This window comes from Tauraco erythrolophus, chromosome 4, assembly GCF_009769465.1.
Source record: "Tauraco erythrolophus isolate bTauEry1 chromosome 4, bTauEry1.pri, whole genome shotgun sequence".
Lineage (NCBI taxonomy): Eukaryota > Metazoa > Chordata > Aves > Musophagiformes > Musophagidae > Tauraco > Tauraco erythrolophus.
Genome location: NC_141468.1, coordinates 84578636 through 84599945, shown reverse-complemented (window position 1 = coordinate 84599945; position 21310 = coordinate 84578636). Strand labels below are relative to the sequence as shown.

Below are 21310 nucleotides of genomic sequence, written 5' to 3'. Positions count from 1 at the left end.
GGGCTTGCTTGTGTTAGACCCATCTCTGGGTCTCTGCTTGCTAGCCTTGTAGCAGCTGAGTGGAAAACTTGGATTGGCAACATCAGCAGAGGCTCTAACGTTTGTTGGGTTGTAGGTATGAACTAAGCCTCTTAGCCTGTTTTCTAACAAACTGCCTCCACGGTGTTGTAGTAATAAAGTGAAGTAAAGAAAGCAGATGTAAATAGCCTTGCTCCCTCACTAGAGACACGTGCCTTATTTTTGCTCTGCTGGGGCTTTTGTTCCTTGAAGGACATTTATTTCTAACATCTACACAGAGGCCAATGATGACAACAGCCCAGATTTTTGCATTCTCTAATTTTTTAAGTCTGAGCTCAACCTATTTGCAGTTACCCACCTGCTTTTAATCAGACTCTCCGTATCAGTATGGAGCACTGTTGGTAACTCTTGAAAGAGCTTCTCCCTAGATTTCAAGGCAAACCTTGAAATTAATGACTTCTCTGTAAAAGTGATTTTTCAGTTAGATGAAAACCTCCCCTAGCTAAAATGTTTTATTTTTTGTCTTTTTATAAGCTGTATCACAGTTTGATTTTTATTTTTCTTTTCAAGAAAATATTGGCCTTATGGCTGTATTGGGAAACTCAATCAAGGTAACAAATTTCTAGTGAAAAGTTTATTAAAAAAGGATTCTGCCTGCTAAAAGGAGGGGATACATCAAGCAGAGCAGAAGTTCTTCCTTTTAGCAGAAGATCAGGAATGAATGGGTTAGAAATCTAATTTTTTTTTGCTTCTGCACTTCTTCCTCTTTTACATTGACACAGTCAAAGAAAAGGTTAAGCTCTCCAGGCGCTTTGAGAAATCTGTGTGTGCGTGGCAGATGGGATTTGCTGTTGTATCTCAGCATTTCCCTCGTGATTCTTCCGGGAAAACTAAACTTTCTCAAAATAAAATGCAGTTCAAAAGTCTCTGGAGACACTCTGACCTAAGGCCAAAAGACAGACAGAGATGGCGATGGAATAGCAGGAAATCGGCCTTGCTTAGAACTGTCCTGCTTCATGACTTGGGTCACATCATCAATAACATGAGAATGGTTTTCCAAAAATATTTTTGTTGTGTTTTCATTTGCTTTGCTTCCTGTGGGAGACAGGCTTTAGTGGCAACATGTAGATACGAGTTTCCACTTCTTTTTTCTTCTACTGTTTCGCAAATATGGGAAGAAGCCTGTTTAATAGCCTTTTATCAGCCAAGTAGAAGACTTGGGTTGGCAACATCAGCAGAGGCTCTAGTGTTCATTGGGTTGTTAGGTATGAATTTAGGCTCTTGGCCTATTTTCTAACGAACTGCCCCCACACTGTTAGGCTTTGTTTGGAACTACCTTTCTTCGTGTTTTTACATGAACATATCAGATACTAGTTAGGAAGAATGTAACTTGGCTAAATCTCAGTGGTGAGGATTGAGAATAAAATAGAATAGTAGAGGCTAAAGAAAAATCTAATCTGTCTGTTTGTCTGTGTCAGTCAGTAAGAGAAATATAGAATAAAACCCCATTTTACAGCTTTCCCTTCCCATCTTCCCTCCCACCTGCCTTCCTCCCTATTCTCATACAGGACTGCAAAAGTTCTAAATATGATGTAATGTGGTTTTTCACGTTTTTCTGACAATTTTTGGCTCCCACAAACCACCTCCTTGTCTGAAAGCTGGCAACCAACTTCATTTCTTAGCACCAGAGAGGTGCTTACGAAGCCCTTCCTCCACCCAGCATCTCAATACTAATTTCCCAACGTCGATAGTAGGGAATAGAGATTCCCAGAATCTGTTAAAAACAGAGGAGTTTGGAAGGTGGAGGAAAATAAGGAGAATTACTGCCAGTTTATCGTTTGCTATTTTGGATTGTGCAGAACCAGTAGGGGAAGTCCTGTAAGCTGCATGAGAATAAAATAAGCTAGAAACTTTTAATGTCCTTCTTTGTAAGGAGGACAAAATAGTCCCCTGAGGTCTCCAAACAAAAATGTGAAGACTAGAATCTACCTTTGGCTGTTATCAGTTGGATTGCAAATTCATATGATATTTGTTCTTCATGTTGTCATCTCTAATTTGATCATCTCTAACAATTATTATTGGAATGCTTGATTTGTACTGTCTTGTGATATTAGGCTTTGAGCAACCTCATCTAGTGGAAGGTGTCTCTGCCCATGGCGGGGAGGTTGGAATGAGATGATCTTTAAGGTCTCTTCCAACCTAAACCATTTTATAATTCTGTGATTGTACTCTGCAACACTCTAGTTGCATTAATGAAGTCATTAAGATCCATCTTTTTTAAATGCCAACAGAACAGAGCAGAAAGTTTTTTTTTTTAAAAAAAAAGTATAATCTCTAAGTATGTTCCCTTTCTGTCCATTATGAATAGCCCAATGATACCTCTTAGGTGCCTATCTCCTTGTCAGCAGTAATATTAAATGCACTCAGGGAGCAGACATTTGTCTAAACACTGGTGTGGTGATTGTTTAACTAGGCGATGCTATCTGCCTCTGCTGAAAGTATGCACTGCACCCATGCAAATTCTTAGGTTTGGAGGGTTTTTTCTTTTTTTGTATTCTCTCTTTCTGTCTCATATATTACAGCTGGTTGGAAAACTTCTCGTTTTCTCCTGTGGAAAGTTGTCATTAATAAATAATTTCCAGTTCCTTAATAAAAAGTCATACTTTCCCTGGAAAATGTCAGCAGAAGATCTGATGAACCTTTCTGTTCATACAGGCTTGGCAGAATGAAAGCGATAGGTGTTATAGATGAGATAGGAAACTTTGTAGGTTTTTAAAACACTGTTGAAACTGTAAAATTCTCTCGCCTCTCTTGTCTCCTCTTTTCCCCAAGTCAAGTAATTTGTTCTGTCCCCAAAGATGCTTGTGGTTTTCTAGAGGGTTTATAAAAAATACTTGCCTTTAAAAGTAAAGGATTAGTGCATCTTTTATTACACAGAACATAGCATCATATTTTTGCTGAGTTTTTTATATGTAAATTTATCTCATTTAAAATCAACAGAGAGGAATTAGTCGTGGCTTTCCATTGCTTTGTGTTCTGTATGAAGTATGATATGCTTTTTGAAGCGTTTCCTCTGTACACAAACTGCAGAGTAGAGGTGTGAAACCCCCACAGTTTACTGTATATCATAGAGATGCTGATGAGATATGATACCTCTTGCTGAAGTTACATGAGATACTAAATATTTCAAGTTCAGTTACTGAATTCTCTTAAAAACGGAGGTGGCCTCAGTTGTCAGGCAAGGTGGTGCACATGAACAGGAGAGACTTCTTCCTCACTGGCAGCAGATGGGAGAGGTGCTCCTTGTATCCCAGCCTACTGGCTCCTGATGAAAATGTTTTGGTCCTGTTGTAGTCTGCAAGGAGCAAAAGGTCTTATAAGGCGATATTTTTGAGTGCCAGGCACTCATGTTGCTGGTGAGCAGCGGGTGGCTCTGGCCAGGAATGCAAAACCTGCGGCGCTTCACCTTCCCTTTCATTTCTTTCCCAGCCGCTCCAATTTGAAAGGGATCGCAAACGCCGAGGAAGCGAAGCCAGGGTCTCAGGTCGAGGCTGGAAAACGGCTAGAAGATCAGCGCCGCCGCCGAGGTGAGAACGAGGAGCTGGAGAAGCTGAAGGAGAAGCAGCAGGAGGCAGCGGCAGAGCTGGATGAACTGAAGAAAAGGCGGGAGGAGCGCCGGAAAATCCTGGAGGAAGAGGAGCAGAAGAAGAAGCAGGAAGAGGCTGAGAGAAAAGCCAGAGAGGAGGTAAGAGAAAAACACGAAGTACTGGACGCCGTTTTCATTCCCTTGTTGTTGCTATGCTACTTCCACTGGCGTTGCATTAGTTGATAACTCTTCACAGCAGTGCCTGATTTAGTGTCTTCAGATTTAACTGCAAGTATGCCATAGAATCATAGAATCATAGAATGGTTTGGGTTGGAAGGGCCTCAAAGATCATCTAGTTCCAACCCCCCTGCCATGGGCAGGGAAATCCTCCACTACGCCAGGTTGCCCAAAGCCTCATCCAACCTGGCCTATGTTTGCCCAAAGCCTCATCCAACCTGCCGTGTTTGACACGAGGTGACCATGTCACATAGGTGCTCCAGTGAGGTCCTCAGGTAAAACATGCAGTCATCCAGGGTAGAAAGAAATGTTACCGTTCTAGCCCCGGGAAGGACAGGGCTCTAATAAATACCTTCATGAATCAGGATTTCATCTGCGATAGTTGCGAATTTATCTTCTTGGAGGTGCAAAATGTTGGGGGCAGTGTTATAGCCACAGAGTTCTTTATTTATTCAGGGTGTCTTTTTGACATTACACAAATTGAATTACATAGCACATGTCAAAATTTGTCTGCTGCAGATGGAATGCTAATGTTATATATAGTTACGACGGGGTAGATCTCATTAGGAAGATATTCTTGTCTATTTAAATCCTCAGTACCCAAGTACATCTGTTTGCTTGTACTTCCTCTGCCAAGGGACTCTATAAATAGGATGTCCAAATCTCTTGTGCATCATTTAGGAGACTTAGTTGTTTGGAAAACAAATGGTAGATGAATAATCATAGTGTTTGGCTGCTGAATGCTTGGATATACCAAGCTCTTTATAGTAGAACTCAAGAGATGCTGAGATCACACAATACCTTGCTGGTCAGACCCTGCTGACCAGAACTCACAATGGTTGTGCTTTGAGGGCTTCTGGTTTGACTTGGAGCTTGTGAAGTAAAAACTCATGTGATTTCTTTGGAGGGAAAACTGGAAGCATTTAATCTTCACTTTTTTGGGCACCTAATGGTTTTTTTTTGTGAAATAATAACCTTGGCACAACAAATGCCAGGGTAGATTGACAGAGAATAGTACAAAGATGATACGTGAGGATACAGAGAAACTGAATTTGGTTATTTTTATAAGTATGCTTTTTTGTCTTTTTACGTAGCACTATATGGCAATAAATCTCATGACCTCACTGTGAGGAGACACTAAAGCAGCACAGACTAGCTGTCTTCCCTGCTTCCTTAGCACTATGATGGATTAGCAGCAATACATTACCAGATTTCATATAGGTCACTAAATTTTTTTGACTGGCATAAAAATCTGTTCTTAGAAAATTTGGTAAATGTTTGCAGGACTGCAAAGCCCTGTAATGGCAATGTAGTTTCTGAAAGAATAAGTGACCATTCATATTTTTTCAAGGAGGAAAAGAGGAGGATGAAGGAAGAAATTGAAAGGAGAAGGGCTGAAGCTGCTGAGAAACGTCAAAAGATGCCAGAAGATGGTGTATCTGATGACAAGAAGCCATTTAAGTGTTTCAGTCCTAAAGGTTCATCTCTCAAGGTAAACCTCCCCACTAGCATCTGTATAGCACATAAAAAGGAATGGGGGTTGCAGTCCAAAGCAACAGCCAAACACCAAAGCAGTGTGGAAATACTTGAAATCAGACCTGGGACAATGCTGTGGAACAGACCTTAGCCTGAAACCTTTAGCTGACAGATTTCATTCATTGTGATGTTTGAAAATGAGAGATCCTTTCTGAAAGGGAGTTACCTGTTCTTGTTGATGAAAAATGTCCAAGAAGGACCTTCACTTTCAAGAGACAATTCTTTTGGAAACTTAGAGCTGTGTTGATTTTCAGTGTTCATTTATTACAGGAGTGCTCTGTGAACTGGAGTAGATAAAGATCACAAATGTTCTCTCTCTCCTTCCACATCCACAATTACTTTCTTTCTTGCCAGATTACTTTGTTTTTAAGCATATTCAGCCTAATCATCATTAGTTGAAACTGCCCCATGTAGGAGTTCTAGCTTATGTCTAATCCCCCTAAAAATAACATCTAGAAGTACTGGGCTGGATTTCATTTTTCTTACATAACAGGGGAAAAACCCCATTCTGCTGCTGCAGGAATTTCTAACTGGTCTTCTGTGGCCTGTATTATACTGGAAGACAGATAAATCAATTAAAAGGCCTTTCAGCATGGAAGAGGAGTCCTGGCCCCATGGAAATTATTGGGAACTTTGTTTTGGTGTTCAGTCCAGTTGCTTTCTCAGCTCAAACTCAAGCTACAGATCTCTTAATCATTTTCAACTATCTTTTCCTTTTCTCATTTTGTGTCTTAGTCATTTAAGGGTCCAAAGTATTTGTCAAAAAAGGCCTCTTAGTGGGCACTGGGAGAGAAAAGAACCAGGCAGGAGGTTATCAGATTGGAGCTCATTGGACCGTGAAGTGGATCTCCATGGGTTTAAAAACTGTATTTGTTGAGTGACAAACTGCATTGGGGCAAAATTACGTTTTTGCTTGCAGAGGGCTACACTTTGAACCGATCTGGAGCTTCAGCCCTGTACTGTTTTGGGTCCAGTTCTAGCAAACACAGTGTCCAAATGCTTTTGACTGGGCTCGCCTTTGTCTTCTCGGACACATGTGAACCTGAAATACGAGGGCAGAATTCATACAGCTGTAAACAAACATTGCCAAGCTTCACGACTTGCTCCTATTAGATAAACCTGGTCTTGCCATTTCGGTTGGAAAAGTCCATGTCAATAACAGACACTATAAATGTACAGCTGTCCTGGTTTTGCCTGGGACAGAGTTTTCTTTTTTGTAGGTAGAATAGTGCAGTGTTTTGGATTTAGTATGAGAAGAATGTTAATAACACACTGATGTTTATAGTTGTTGCTAAGACGTCAAGGACTTTTCAGCTTCCCGTGTTTTGCCAGTGAATAGATCCACAAGAGGCTGGGAGGGAGAATAGCTGGAGCAACGGACCCACAACTCCTAGCTTAAGATTTGAGTTTAGATTTAGGATTGAGGTCCAAATTGGCCAAAGGAATTATTTCATACCATGCAGCGCCATACCCAGTATATAGATGAGGGTTGACTGGGAAGTTTGATCCCTCTGTCTGTCTTTGGATCTTTCTTTGGGGCTCTTGCTTTTCCAGGATTGGGGTTTTGGAACTTCTCTGTTATCGGGATCGCTAGCTGAGATAGGTTGGGCATTGGTCAGCAAGGGGTGAGCAATTACACTCACAAGTACGTCACTTGTTTGTGTATGTTATTATTTTTAGGTATAATCATATTGTTATTAGTATCAGCATTATTACTTCTATTTTTATTTTATTCCAATTATTAATTTTTCTTATTTCAACCCATGAGTTTCCTTCCCTTTTGCCCTTTGAGTCTCTTCCCCATTCCCCTGGGGTGGAGGAGGGTGAGCGAGCAGCTGCATGGTGTTTAGTTGCTGCTGGGTTAAACCATGACAACAGCTTCCTCCCAGCCCTTCTGGGAGGGCGTCTTTTTCTTCTTTCTGTTTATTGAGATGCCTTTAATGACATACATTTGGAGCATTAATTCACAGATGACTCAGAAGAGAGAAAATTATACTTGAAAACTCATAACAGAAAGATATAGATCATAATTTTAGGGAGAGCGGGAAAAACCACTGGATTTGGCAGAAGGTTAATAGCTTTCAGAGAACTTCTGGACTGATGCTACACTATTCTACTAAGTGTATTTTTAGAGGAAAGCTGGAATTTTCCTGAGGTCATTAAGCATCCAAGGTCTTTTTTTTTTTTTTTAATGATAATTGCTGCTGTTTTTTATGGCTTGTTAGGTAGAAGCTGTTTGTTACAAAAATGGATATATGCAACTCTGTACACAAATTTTTCTCTGTTTCTCTCTCTGAGAAATTGGTGGTACTGTACATATTCCAGGCTGGTGTTGGTGGGTGGCCAGACTAGATATGTAATGCTGTTGAACTTCACACTCTGAACTGTTTCTTGGCCTTCTGTGGTCAATAGCTGAGGAGAGAATAATCTCATTTTAGTAACGTGATGTCAGATTTTATGTTAAACTCCAGTTTTTATAAGACAGTGTATTTTGTTACCCTTCATTTGGACAGACTTCTCAGGCTGGTCTAACCTGGTTGGTACACATCTTATTGCCTGTTGTACACTGCCCAAGTTATCTTTTGACTTGTAAAGCATCTGGCATATATTTTCTCCCTTGATTAGTGTATCATCTGGTTAGATGTGTCATGAGTCATGTGAGAACCCTAAATGCACATTTGTGGGTGGGTGGTCAGAATTAATAACGAAAAAATGGAGGCTCAGTATCAAAATACTACATGATACATGTGCACATTCTGACTTCTCCAAGATCACAATCTGGCAAAGCATCTTTTTCTCTTTCCTTGTCCTTCCTGATATGATAAGTATTTAGGATAAAAAAAGAGGTTTCTGGGAGTGACTTAGATGAGGAAAGTAGGGTATGCTGTTGATCAAGTGAACTACAAGAACAAAGGAAAGAGGGAACAGAAACTGAAAAGGAGTGTGGCATATTACCATCTTATGGACACGGCATTTATCCATCAGGCAGGGCATGGACTAGCATGACATGCAGACTCAGAACCGAGAGACCAAGGTGTGCAACTCGTCTCCATGTATCATGTGGCTCATGGATGCACATATATAAATGTATGTATAGAAACACAATTATAATATACATACCTGCTTATATTTAGAAAGAACTGCTGTGATTATCTAGTCTAGCCTCTACACACTGTGTAGACTACTCCAGTTGTTTTAACTGTTAAATACAGTATTTCCCTGAAACCTGAGACACTACTTCAGCAAAACTACTACTGCAGCATGGAGTCCTCCCACCGACAGCACCAGTGCTGGTCCTTTCCGAGGGGACAGTGAAGAGGCAGCATGCAAAGTAAATACAGGCTAAATTCATCACTAGCTCAGGGACAGAAGCAGCTTGGATGTCTCAGGGCTGGTGGAGTCCCTGTGGGCAGTAGCAGCAGTACCAAACCTCTGTTCAGTCTCTGCCCTCTTGTTTGTTTGTTTGTTTTTAGTGTCTGGTTTTTTTATATGGACAAAGACTGGAACAACCTCTGCTTCTCTCCCATCCCTCTCTAGCTCATCCTTTCCCTAGTTTAGTTCAAACAAAATGGTGCTGCAGTAGAAGAATGAGATTTCCTGCATAATCTTTGTTCATTTTCCTTTTCAGACGTGTTCATTCCTCATGTTTTCTTTGGGAAGGAGTGTTACCGACTTTTTGTGTAACCATTCTCTAAGTTAATCAGGAGAGAACAGGATATTTCAATGCTAAATCGCCTCTTGAGGGTGATCACCACCACTATAGAAATGCAAAAGCTGTTAAGCATTGAGGGGAGGAAGCAATGGCAGGAGGCGGGGAGCCTGGGGTATCTCCTGTCTTTGCAGAAAATGAGATTTATTTTTTTCTTTCTTTAAGGACCTGTCTTGTCCTGTCTCATTATTGCTCTCAGTACCTGACAGCTGGAGCAGTGACTGGAAAGAATTAGACTCCACACCATCAGTTCTTCCTAGATGAGCTACTCTTGCAGCATAGGGAAGATAGAGCAGTAAAAACAGTTCGTGGCGTTTGTTTTTCCCCCATCCTTGATGCTGATGGCAGCACTCTAGTCTGGCAGGTAAACTGGTGTAAACTGGTGTGCTCTGCACAGATGCTGCTGACAGCAGGGAAAAGCCTCAGTGTGCTTAATGAAGCAAAAGGCAGTGTGAGGCACTCGGGGAGGAAAAGGAGAAGCCACTTTACTCCCAGGGACTACCACGCCAAATGGATTTCCACTAGGTTCTTCCACCTGTTGGATATGAGGCAACATTATAGTACAGGGATTTCTGGTTTTTGCATGCATTTCTTATTACCCTTCCTCCTTGACCCGTTTTTTGATAAGACTTTTTCTATATATCAGTTTATGACACTGTCGCATAATATCTAATACACAGTTTACAATTCCTAAGAATCATTTAATATCTTTGTATGGAACAAGTTTTTCTGGGAATATCTAGACAGTTTATGTTTCCCAAGTCATTTCCTCAAATTGTGTTGTCAACTCATTCCTCTTCCATTCTGTTTCTGTTCTTGGAGAATGCAAGCAATTGGACAGGCAATCCCACCTTTCCTAGGGCGAGGTGAGCTCCTCTGCCTCTCCACTGACTACAGAGGGAATCAAAATGAGTAATTTTGACTAAACGCTCAACTTTCAAGCAACTGAGGTTAAGTGGGACAAATGCAGCCGAAGATCCTGTGTTTTTTCTCTCCAGTCATAATTTATTCAGAGGCTGACAGGTTGACTTTTTGGAGTACTTGTGTTTTCTGTGTCAGAGGCCTTGGAAAGTATTCCATGGTGGCAAAACATAGTCCAAGCTATTTAACAAGACCTTGCTAAAAAGAGCGCAGCAAAAAGATTATTCTTATTTCCTGAGGAAATATCTTGCATTTTGTGCTAACCACCTTGCTTTGCCTGTTTCTCTTACAGATCTATTTTGTAATCCTGTTTACTGTATGTGCCAAACATTTTAAATTCTTTGCATGGAGTTTGTGTGGTGTGCAGTGGATAAATGACCTTTAGGTGCTGCTGTGCAGTCTAAAGGCATTTGACCTATATGTTGAATACACATGTGTGTACAGGTGTGTTTGCTCCAAGTGTATTCAACGTATGCTTCTCCTCTATACATACTGTGTTTGGAGGAAGATGCTCTAGAACAAATTCTCATACAAATGTGCAAAAACGTGTTATCCATCCGCACAAGGCACATGCTTCCTTGGGAGAAGGAGCATGTTCAGCTCTGAGGGTCGCTTCCTAACTCTGCTTTTCTAACTTATTTTCTGGTTTGCTTCCTCACTCTCCTGTTCTGAACAATCCTTGATTTATTCCTGATACCACAGCAGGTGCTCTGAGAACCGCTGTTTCCAGCAGGTAAAGAATGACCCCATGTCTTTTTACTACAGCCCCAAGCATAGGTGTCTGTCTTCCCCCAAACCTGTCCCCCTCTTACACCAGTAACTACTGCTGCCAGGTTTTCCTGCTGTGTAGAAACACCTCTCCTTCCTGAGCACAGGAAGACTGTAAAGAGGCTACTGATCTTATCTTTTAAGATCTGTTGCTTTTGTAAGATTTCAAGTGGAATCTCAGTTCGTCTGAAGTAGAAGATGCTGTAAAAGAATTATTAGGCGGTTACCTGGAGTCCTGGTTCTTTGAGATAGACCACGTTGTTCATCCTGGCTGCCAGCCAGGGTGTCACCGATGCAGTTGAGGAATTACAGGTTCATGCAGAGCATGGGAAAAACCCGCGTCTCGTGTTGGTATAACTCATCATTTTGATGCGTTGCTGGTCGTGACCCAGAAATCGGCTCAGCGGGATTTTCCTCCCGGACCATAGTTGAAGAGAAGCGACATGTTTTAAGTTCCTATCGGAGATCTGTTTAGACAATTTTAATCAAATAATTTACTTGCTCGCTTTATGGCGATGCCGACTGTGTGTCTTCTGGGTGTGACTGAACTGAGAACCGTTACGGGCAGTGGGAGGGCCGTGGGTGCAGAGTGGAACGGCTTTGGGTGGCTCTTCTTTCTTAGAAGAGCAACAAAACTAGTGAAGGGTTTAGAGAACTTGTCCTATGAGGAGCAGCTGAGGGAGCTGGGACTGTTTAGTCTGGAGAAGAGGAGGCTCAGGGGGGGACCTTATTGCTCTCTACAATTACCTGAAAGGAAGTTGTAGGGAGATGGGGGTCGGTCTCTTCTCCCATGTTATGAATGACAGGACGAGAGGGAATGGCCTCAAGTTATGCCAGGGGAAATTTAGGTTAGATATCAGGAAAAATTTCTTTACAGAGAGGGCTGTGAAGTACTGGAACAGGCTGCCCAGGGAGGTGGTGGAGTCCCCATCCCTGGAGGTGTTTAAAAACCGTGTGGATTTGGTGTTGAGCAACATGGTTTAGGGACCCTGACAGTGCAGGGTGAATGGTTGGACTCGATGATCTTGAAGGTCTCTTCCAACCAGACGAGTCTATGATTCAGCTCCTGCCTGGTCTCTTGCTGCCGCCTGGTGTCAAGACCGCGTTGAAACAGTTGGTCCACATCGGAGCAAAGCCCATCTTTCCACGCTCAGGATTGTGTGTAGAGCACGTATTGGCAACTAAAACTGTTAACGTAAATTACTCTGTAAATGGTATATATGTTTTTTAGAGAGCTGGACTGATGCTGGCTGGAGTTCCTCCAGTGAGCTGCTTTGGCAAATTCTGCACTGAAGTGAACTGCCTGAGTTTTTGCTTTGTATGGACTTGGGAAGTAAAACATGCATGCCCTTTGATGGGATTCCTGCGGGATTTAGTATTCCGGTACAGCCTGGATGCTAAGGGCACCGAGGAGAACCATGTAAAGGGATGGCTGTCATTGCCTTGTTTTAAAGGCAGGAATGCCACAGCGGGTCACTGTTAAAGAAACTTGAAAATGGACAACCCGTACTGAATCCGGGGAATCCCCAGGAATCCAGCCAGGCTGATTAATAGTCATTTCTCTTCCCTGGAGCTGCTCATGTATATTTTACTCTTAACTGAAACTGTAGAGCCTGGGACAAGAAGTGGAACAATGCAATGTGGAAGAGATGTGAGGAAGGTGATTAAAGTATTTCTTGACCTAGAACGCAAAGACCTCCCCTTCCCCCCCCATCACGAAATGTTTTAAAACTTTATTCAGGGATGGAGTCTTTTGTTTTCAAATTATTGAGCATAAGTCTTAAGAAACCTTCATGATGCTTTTTTCCTTGGAAACATTACGATATTTTCCTCCACACAGAGTAGAAAATAATGATGAAATGTAAGATACCAGTTTGTATAATAACAGCTGGTGGATATTGACTCAGCAGTGACCCTGCTGAAGATGAGCAGAGTACAGTCTGATTGTTTTCTTGGAGCTCAAATTAAATTGTCAGTGTCTTGCAAAAACATACCTGAGATAGGGTACGTGGCTGAGCTCCAAACATGGCCTAGGCTGATGTTTCAACTCAGAAAAAACTTCATCAAATTTGCTGTCTGTCTCAAGAGACACATGCTTGCTCTCATGTGGGAGATATGAGGAAATTTGACATAGGCTTTGTGAATATCAACTCCTTTCATTAGATAAACTTCTTCCCTTTTCTTCTTTCTGTATTGATGGTTTATTCTCTTATTACAAATGAGGCACTAAAGAAATACGCAGGATGCAAACATTAATGCAGAAAATATGTCCACCCTTATGGATCTATAGCATAATAGGCTCCTAACTATAAAACCTCTGTGTGTGTCTGGTGATTTCTGTTGGAATGTGTCTCCTTCAGATTGACCTTTTGACATTTAAAATGACATTTTAGCCTGGCCTTGTGCAGACTGCCTTCTTATTAGCTTTAAACTTACAGTTCTTGTTTTTCTCTTTTCTAGATAGAGGAGCGAGCAGAATTTTTGAACAAATCCGCTCAGAAGAGGTAAAGCAATAAAACTGTAGGTTCAGTCAAAACAGCAGCATTTAATTGGAGGGAATCACTATTTTTCTCTTTTTTTTCTACTTCCTGCAGTGGTATGAAACCCACCCACACGACAGCAGTTGTCTCAAAGATTGACAGTAGACTTGAGCAATACACCAGTGCAATTGAGGTAAGTTAATTCCACGTCACGATGGCTCTAGTTACTCATGGCTTTTGGGACTTTCATCCGCCCACGTTTTACTGTTCAAGAATTGCAGGGATTTTTGGTCACAAACCCTTTTTTAATGCGACTTCAACAACAAAACGCTTGAGGCACACCTGTAACCAACATCTAGAGATACATATATCTAAACAAAACCTCAAGTTCGTGTCTTCCCTTTCATTCTACGATTTACTCTGTCTGCTTTGTAAGCTTGGAGTAGCTCTTGAAGGACTCAGCACCTCTTGAGCGACAGTCATCCTCTTCCTGGCTAATGAGACTACTATGGGCAGAGAGCTGATAGTCATCCTGAGCAAAGCTGACTTAGCAGCTTGTTTAGGAGAGCGAGGAACTGGGCTTGTGTTGCTGGCTGACACTTCAGAGTGAAATTCCTTGGCAAAGGCAGGAACTTCAGTGAACTAGGGAGTTAAGTAGTGACAAAGGAAAAAGGGAATTGAAATACAATGCAGAATTTGACCCCAGGGGATTTTGGCAAGTAGTGGCTAATAATGTGCCTTGAAGGCAGAATTGAGGGCTTTTTCTTTTCATAGTCTAAGGAAGAATATGTGTTTGGTTTTTGTTTTGTTTTGGGTGTTTTTTTTAGCTGTTGTTATAAATCATTGAGTACTTGCAATGTGAAAGCTACTGGCTAATATAGCAGGCCAACTGGACGGGGTTGGTGAGTGTCATGGGAAGAGAATAGTATAGAAAGAGATGTTATCGTGATAGCTGTGATTAAGGTCTAGCACTTCTTCATTACCTGCTGATATTTTTTCTCCCCTTGTTCACATATAGAGTCTAAGCACGATATTCCATTAAGATATTAATTGGTTAGGATTTATTATCCTTTAACCTAAAGGAAACTTTATTAAAGACCTGTTAACAAAGGCTTTTTTCCGTGACTGCCATCTGTTTAACCTTTCTGTTAGGAAACCTTTGAGCGCTGGAGAGTTTAGAAATGTAACAAATGCCAAAATCTAAGTGACTGCAGTTTTTCTAGCCTGTCGTGTCAAGGGTGCAACTGCAAATCAAAAGGGAGGGAGTCTGAGCGGCATCTTTTGAGCTGGGCACTCCTCGCTGTCTTTGCATGACCACCACTAGAACCACTTGCAGCTTACTGCGTTCCCCAGCACTCCCCCAGAGCCAAACCACCCTGCAACTCTGGCTCTTAATGCCAAATGCCAACTGACCTCAATGCCAAATGCCAACTGACCTCAATTCTTCTGCAGGGCACAAAGGCTGCAAGACCAGCTAAGCCAGCAGCCTCGGATCTTCCTGTTCCAGCTGAGGGCGTCCGTAATATCAAGAGCATGTGGGAGAAAGGGAATGTTTTTTCATCACCCTCTGGGACAGGAACACCAAATAAGGTATGTGTTTAATTTTATATAGTGATTATAAAGAATTATGTTATGACCTTGCCGTTCATGTTCCTGTGAGTAAGCCTGGCTGCTCCTCTTGACATCACTGGTGAAGAATATCCCAAAGGATCCTGAGGTCCTCAGAAACGCACAAAATGGTGTGACTGCAATACTGAGTATAACAGAAGAATTTAGTGACATACTGAGCTAAGTTATGAGACATTCCAGAGGCACGTCAGATATATTAGACAAATATATCTGGGTAGTTCAAGCAGAGTGCAAAGAAATTCTTTGTGTTGGGAAAGATTCTTTTAGGGGGCAGAGGAGGATTAAATAGGCAAGATAACGATGATGTTTTATAGATCATGCATAGAAGCATTTGTGAGACTTTTGCCTTCTCTATGTAAGCCTTAAGGCAACACTTCCTTTCTATAAATTGATGTGAGCTGACGAGTATTCATCCTAGCTGGAAAACTCAGCTGTAGATGGAAGGAGGTTTTTACAAACAGCCATGAAATTTCAGTAATTTGTTCTAACCTTTTAAAGATTTATTTTAATGTTTTAAATTTTAGGCCACTTAACTCCTTTATTTTGTGGGTTTTTAAAAAATATCTCGTTTAACAAAACAAAAATCTAGACTTAGACTGGTGTCTCCTTTTAGGCTAAAGATTTTTTTTCTCCTTAGACGTTGGGGCTATGACAGACACAGCAGGTTTCTGTCTAAAATTTTTTCTGGGATTAGCATTAAAGTGGAAATTTAAAAGTGGGATTATGTCAGCCCATACTTATTATTATAGAAAACTAGAAGGTAGTAGTACTATGTAGTTTGTAGGAACAGTATCTTCAGAGCACACAGGATGAATCTTAGCTAGCCATAGTCTCAGTGAAGATCTCTATATTAAACAGAGGCTTGGCTTCATTTTTAAATCTAAACCATGAAAAACATAGCAAAAGCTATTCTCAAAGTCTTCTGACTAGATTGTATTATTTTGCAGGAAACTGCTGGGCTGAAAGTTGGTGTCTCCAGTCGTATCAGTGAGTGGTTAACCAAAACCCCAGAGAGCAACAAATCACCTGCTCCAAAACCTTCTGTAAGTAAATCTGCAACAACTGTCTCTTCAGTAGGTGGGTTCTCTCCTGGGACAGAGGTGGTGAAGGTACTTACTCAGCCAGCTGATGGTCTTTGGAGGAACCTTAAAGCTTAGAAGTGCTCTAAAAAGACAGTGTTCAGAGAAGAGCTTCTGTGGTAGAGAAGGACATTAATTTATCGCCCGTGGAAGACCTACGATTAATTTAGAAATTACCAGACCTTGGATGAAACACTTGTGCTTTGGCCCTGTCTTGTAAAAATCTTCCAAGTATTTTTTTTAAATAAAATCGAAATACTTTAATCCATTAAGGACCTAAATGTCATTTCTAATGAACGCCCCTTAGCCTGCCTCTTACTTCAGCAAGAATCAAAGCAGAAAGTGCTGTCCAAGTAATAAGCTGGGTGCGTGGGAAGCAGCAGCGTGGATGTGGGAAAGAGCAGAAACAGGTAATTGAGGAGTGGGGAGAGGTAGGCATGAGGAACTGGAGCTGTAGGTGTCTGTATTGGAGAATGGCAGAGCATCACACATGGTGTTAATGATCCACCTTTGGGACTTTATTAAAAAACTGTTTTCTTCCTGTAAACTTGTGTAACGTTTTTCTGCCGGTCCACTTGCCCTTTATAAAAGATGCAGCCCGACATACGCCTTCTCAATTCACGCTTCTATTTGTCACAAAGAGGAACTTGAAATTTGCAGCGTTGTCTCTAACGTTGGTGTTTACTGGTAGCCACGTGGAGGTAGTGCACTTATGGAAATGAATATAAAACCAAAAGAAGTCAGGGTGGTCGCTCTATTGAATCACAACTGCTGAAAACCGGCACAGAATCCGCCTCCAAATTTTCCCCTCTTTCTTTTAAGTTGCAACTTTTGGATAATGCAAAACTAACCTCTTGTTTTCCCCTCAGCTGACTGTTTCTATCTATGTCTTCGTTTCCCTCTTCCTCAATAGATTGTTCTTTCTTCTTTCAATTACCTCTGCTTGACGGATCCTGCTGTCCTCCTATCCTTCTTCTTTGGGGTCTGTTTGCTAAGTTGGTCAGGTAAACCTGTTTATGATTGACTATGAAGAATGATATACATCTGTAATGTGTGATCTTTACTTTTTTTTTTTACCAGGATAAATCAAAGGGAAACCTAAAATTTCTTAGTTAGCAAATAACTTCCCACCCTCGTCACATTCCACCAAAGTAAAGAAACGTTTGAACCTTTTGACTGTCAAGATTCTTGTGGGTTTTGGAACAACATTCAGCTAGCAGTAGAGGGAGCAAAGATCTCAATTAGCTTTCTGGTGAATGTAAATCACAGATCCTAAATGATTCCAGGGATTTGGAAGTGATTTTGTGATAGCGTTGCCTGTGGTGGTGCAGGACTTTTCTGTGTTTGGTGGTCCTGTGTTGCAGACAAGAGCAGGCACACAGATGGTTCACTGCCATTTTACTGTCTTCTTCCATCCTTTGTTACTGGTGAGCTCGCTTTTTGAAATACAGAATAGACTTAAAGTCATCACCATCAGCAGCCTTCTTTGGTTCTAAGTTACAGTATATTCTAGAGCATCTCCGTTGGGTGCAAACACCCCTTGCAGAAATGACATTTCTGTTCATCACTGGACATTTTTCTATCCCAAGTTAGAAATTCTCATGTGCAGAAAACCACCTATCTGTGGATGGCAAGAACAAGATTCTGGAAAACGTGCAGGACTTGAACACTTTCTGAAAAGGAGTGTAGTCGTGTCCTGAATTGTTCCAAGAGTCTTTTGTTTGGCAACCACAGAGGTAGATATGAATCCATCTGTCCTTAAGCACGTGCATTGTTACTGGCCTAGCGTGTGTCTTCTTTGTTGCCCTCCTTTTTTCCCAAAGAGAAACTTGAAATTTGTATGGAGTCTTGCTTAAAGTCTCCATATACATCCCTTTTCAGAGAGCATTATTATTTTTTAAATTACTTTACCTCACCTGATTTTCTGTCATTTTAGTGGTTGGTCCACATTAAGATTTTAAAGGATGCAATGGAAATTCAAATGCATATGAAGGACTACAGTGTTAAATCCTGAAGCCTGTATTTAAGAATGCAGAGGAGGATCTTCTTTTCTGTTGTATTAGAAGTCCTATTCTACTCTTTCTACAGTTTTTAGTGAAATATTTTGGTTCTGATGTATTATATCCTAGACAAGCAACTTTTGAATTCCTCCCTAAAGGAAATACTATTTCTGAAAAAAATTTTTTTTTTTTTTCCAGAAGTAGGAATTGTCTTACTTAAAAACTCAGTGGTGCAGTAAGTTTTCACTGTGCTCCCTATGATGAAAGCAATAAGTCATGGCCAATCTGTGCAACACTAAATAGATGCAGGAGGATTGGATTTTTTTGTAGAGCACGTATATGTGTGGAGTGATTATGTGAAGTGTCGTTCTGAATAAGTTCATAACTGATAGACAATGTAATATTTACCACTGGTGTGTGCTCCTCAACTTTTCTTATGAGGAAGCTGCATTCTAACTTTTTCTCTAGCAAATTAAAATAAACCTGAACTAATGTTGGCTTCTGTTCTCTGATGTTAATTTTAAAATACAGGATTTAAAACCAGGAGATGTATCCGGCAAACGTAATCTCTGGGAGAAGCAGTCAGTTGAAAAGCCAGCTGCTTCTTCTAAGGTAACACTTCAGTGCATTGTTAAAAGCATAGTATCTCTGTTACTAACTTGCCTCCTTATCTGTAAAAGAAAGGAAAACGAGGCACAGAAAGCCATGGGCAGCATGTAACTTTTATATTCCTATCTGGCAGAGCTGTGTTGTGAGGGGAAAATTGTCCTTTGCATGGAGTTGACTTTTTTTTTTCGTGTTATAAGTAGCTGCGTTTTCCTGTATTCAACTTTAATAATGGGTTGTTACTTTTTCAAACAGGTATCAGCTATGGGGAAAAAATCAGAGACTAATGGTAAGTAATTCTAATAATAAACCTGCATATTAAATGGGAGCTTTGCTACGTTTTCCTGTAGGCATGTCTGAGTTTTAAAATTCTACACCTGTTAAAGTTGACACCAAAAAAAACTTTTTTGCCTTTCAAAAGCTCTACTGCAATATCATCAAAACATGATGGTGAAGCCTGATGAAAATTCAACAGTGTTGATTTTTAAAAATAATTCCTCTAGCTGGTTGTGAGTCTCGTGCTCCTGCACACCCAGACTGGGCTGGACTTCAGATGCGCTCAGCAGCAGCACTGCTTTTGGTTGGAGCTGTGCATTGGTGTCTTCTCAAGGCAAAAAGTGTCTTACTACTGTCATTTTGAAACTATACTAGTTTGGGAAACACAGCCTAGTTGTACAGAAAGAAATCAGCAAAATTCCCCTCCTAGCTTTTGTGCGCTTCTTAAATTTTCATTTTGATCCGAACCTCTCCAAATAAAACCAACGAAAGGAAATACGTGCCTAAGGGCCAGTGGGGAAAAATGGAAGTTCACTGATCAGTTTAATAGCTTTACATTGCCTCATGACATCCTTCAACTCTTCACTCAGAAAGACATAATCAAATATAGAAAAAGGCTTTCCGTCTTGCCGCGGACTCCGAGCCCGTGTGCCGAGCGCTGCGGCACAGCCGGCTTTAGCGCAGCAGCTGCCCAGATGTGGCTGGGGAGAGGTGAGGCAGGAGAGCGCTGGGTGCAGCACCTGCTGTGTTTCTGGGTGGGAAGCTCTCCCTGAGCTGCTTCCCGGGGCTGTCGGAGACAAGAGAGAGGTGAGATCCTCTTGGAGACCACCTCTGAGTGATGCCAGTACGCGAGCACAGCAGCGTGCAGCTTGTGTCCTGCCTTCTTACACGCTCAGTGTTCATCTAGAGCCGTGCCTCCTCTGCTTCAGAGGTGCGTTCAGGTTATTTCGAGCCATCTGTAATCTTTATCTCTCTCAGCAGGTTTGAGACAGTTTGAGAAAGAACCGTAGAAGGTCACTAAAGACGCTGGACCAATCAGTTGGGGAAAACAAACAGAAAAGAAAAAAAAAAAAAAAAAAAGGAAAAAGTGCTAAATTGTTCTTTTTATATTTATGTTTATTTACCAAAATGTCTTTTTGCATTATCCCAGTTAAAACCATGTATATTAGCACTGTATTTAATAATCAGTCTAGACATTCATCATAATAGTACTGCCTTTGCACAAGAGCCTTTATTCCTAAAGAAACCCATGCTGTGAAACATATAGACTCTCCTACTGATAGTCATAACTATGTATCTGAAGAGTGATTTCAGCTGGCATAAGAGGTCAACCCAAAACGCATGTGTAAAGTGAAGTTGCTTAAGAAAGGTGTGCAGTAAACCTATAAAAACAACGATTACTTTTGGAATACAGAAGTCTTTCTTTCTGCACTTTAGACTTAAGGCATGGAAGAAATATCTTTAGTTGACAATGTAATATTTTCTGTAAGTTACCCATGTCATGAGAAATACTGCATCAATAACGTGTTTTTTTTTTTTTTTTGTTTTATACTTTTTTTTGAGTATCAACTTTTCCATTCTAGTTTAAGTTAATACCTAAATTTGGGTGGTTATGTTAGCTGACAGCGGTACTGTTATTTCTTTTTGTTGTTAGTGACTAGTAATGGAATGCAATTTAGAATATATACACACATAGCTTTACAAAGTTTAGCTTAAAGGCACTACTAATGGTAGAATGCTTTAATACGTGTTAGAGTATTATATTTAGTAATAAACATACATAATTAGCCAATATCACAGCTTAAAAAAATAAAGACAAAATCACACAACTTTTCTATAGTAAGATTTCATAATTGCCATTAGAGGTATGGTGAGATAAGTATTAAAAAATTTTAAATGTCAGTTGCCCGGTAATGGGTAATTAAAAAGAAAGTTATAGTTTTTAAAGAGGAAAAGGTAAGGGTATAGAGGGTCAAAAATAGGTCACTTGTATAAAACGTTGTAGTTTAATTTATATAAAACTACCATAATTAAAAAGAAAAAAAAAAAAAAAGAAAAAAACTAAACACAGTTGGAGCTTGTTTCAAATGACTGTACACTAAATCTTGCCATCCATCAGTGCCGTACACTAAGTCCACCTAAAATGAAGCAAACCTCTGTCTTTATACTGTTTCTTTTTAACACGCTCTCCCGAATATCTTATTTACAGATGATTTGATTTGTATATAGCAAACACATGGCTATAAGACGTCAGCTTGGTTTGAATTTACATGCCATACAAGTTTAGCATTTACGTCCTCCAGTGTATGGGTGGCATTAACTGGGCAACTGAAGTAGCCCCCGAGCACATTCTTGACAGCTTTGTTGTGCATCAGAACTACCAGGATCTCCCTTTTCACCGCTCCCCTCTCCTACAGCATCCGCCTTCTTCCTAAAGAAGAATTATCTTGTATTTCAACCCAAAG

The 21310-nt window shown here is 40.7% G+C and overlaps 1 protein-coding gene across 1 annotated transcript in view; it reads left to right on the top strand.

Annotated features, from left to right (window-relative positions):
- The window catches only part of CALD1 (caldesmon 1), a 94376-nt gene extending 74521 nt beyond the window's left edge, over positions 1 to 19855 (top strand). Inside the window, exons 6-15 of the mRNA XM_086610608.1 lie at positions 3508 to 3562; positions 3626 to 3763; positions 5193 to 5333; positions 13236 to 13279; positions 13370 to 13448; positions 14708 to 14845; positions 15832 to 15927; positions 18495 to 18575; positions 18825 to 18858; positions 19827 to 19855. Coding sequence (XP_086466734.1) covers positions 3508 to 3562; positions 3626 to 3763; positions 5193 to 5333; positions 13236 to 13279; positions 13370 to 13448; positions 14708 to 14845; positions 15832 to 15927; positions 18495 to 18575; positions 18825 to 18858; positions 19827 to 19855 — 835 coding nt within the window. The remainder of the gene's footprint in view (positions 1 to 3507; positions 3563 to 3625; positions 3764 to 5192; positions 5334 to 13235; positions 13280 to 13369; positions 13449 to 14707; positions 14846 to 15831; positions 15928 to 18494; positions 18576 to 18824; positions 18859 to 19826) is intronic.
- Positions 19856 to 21310: the final 1455 nt, after the last annotated feature.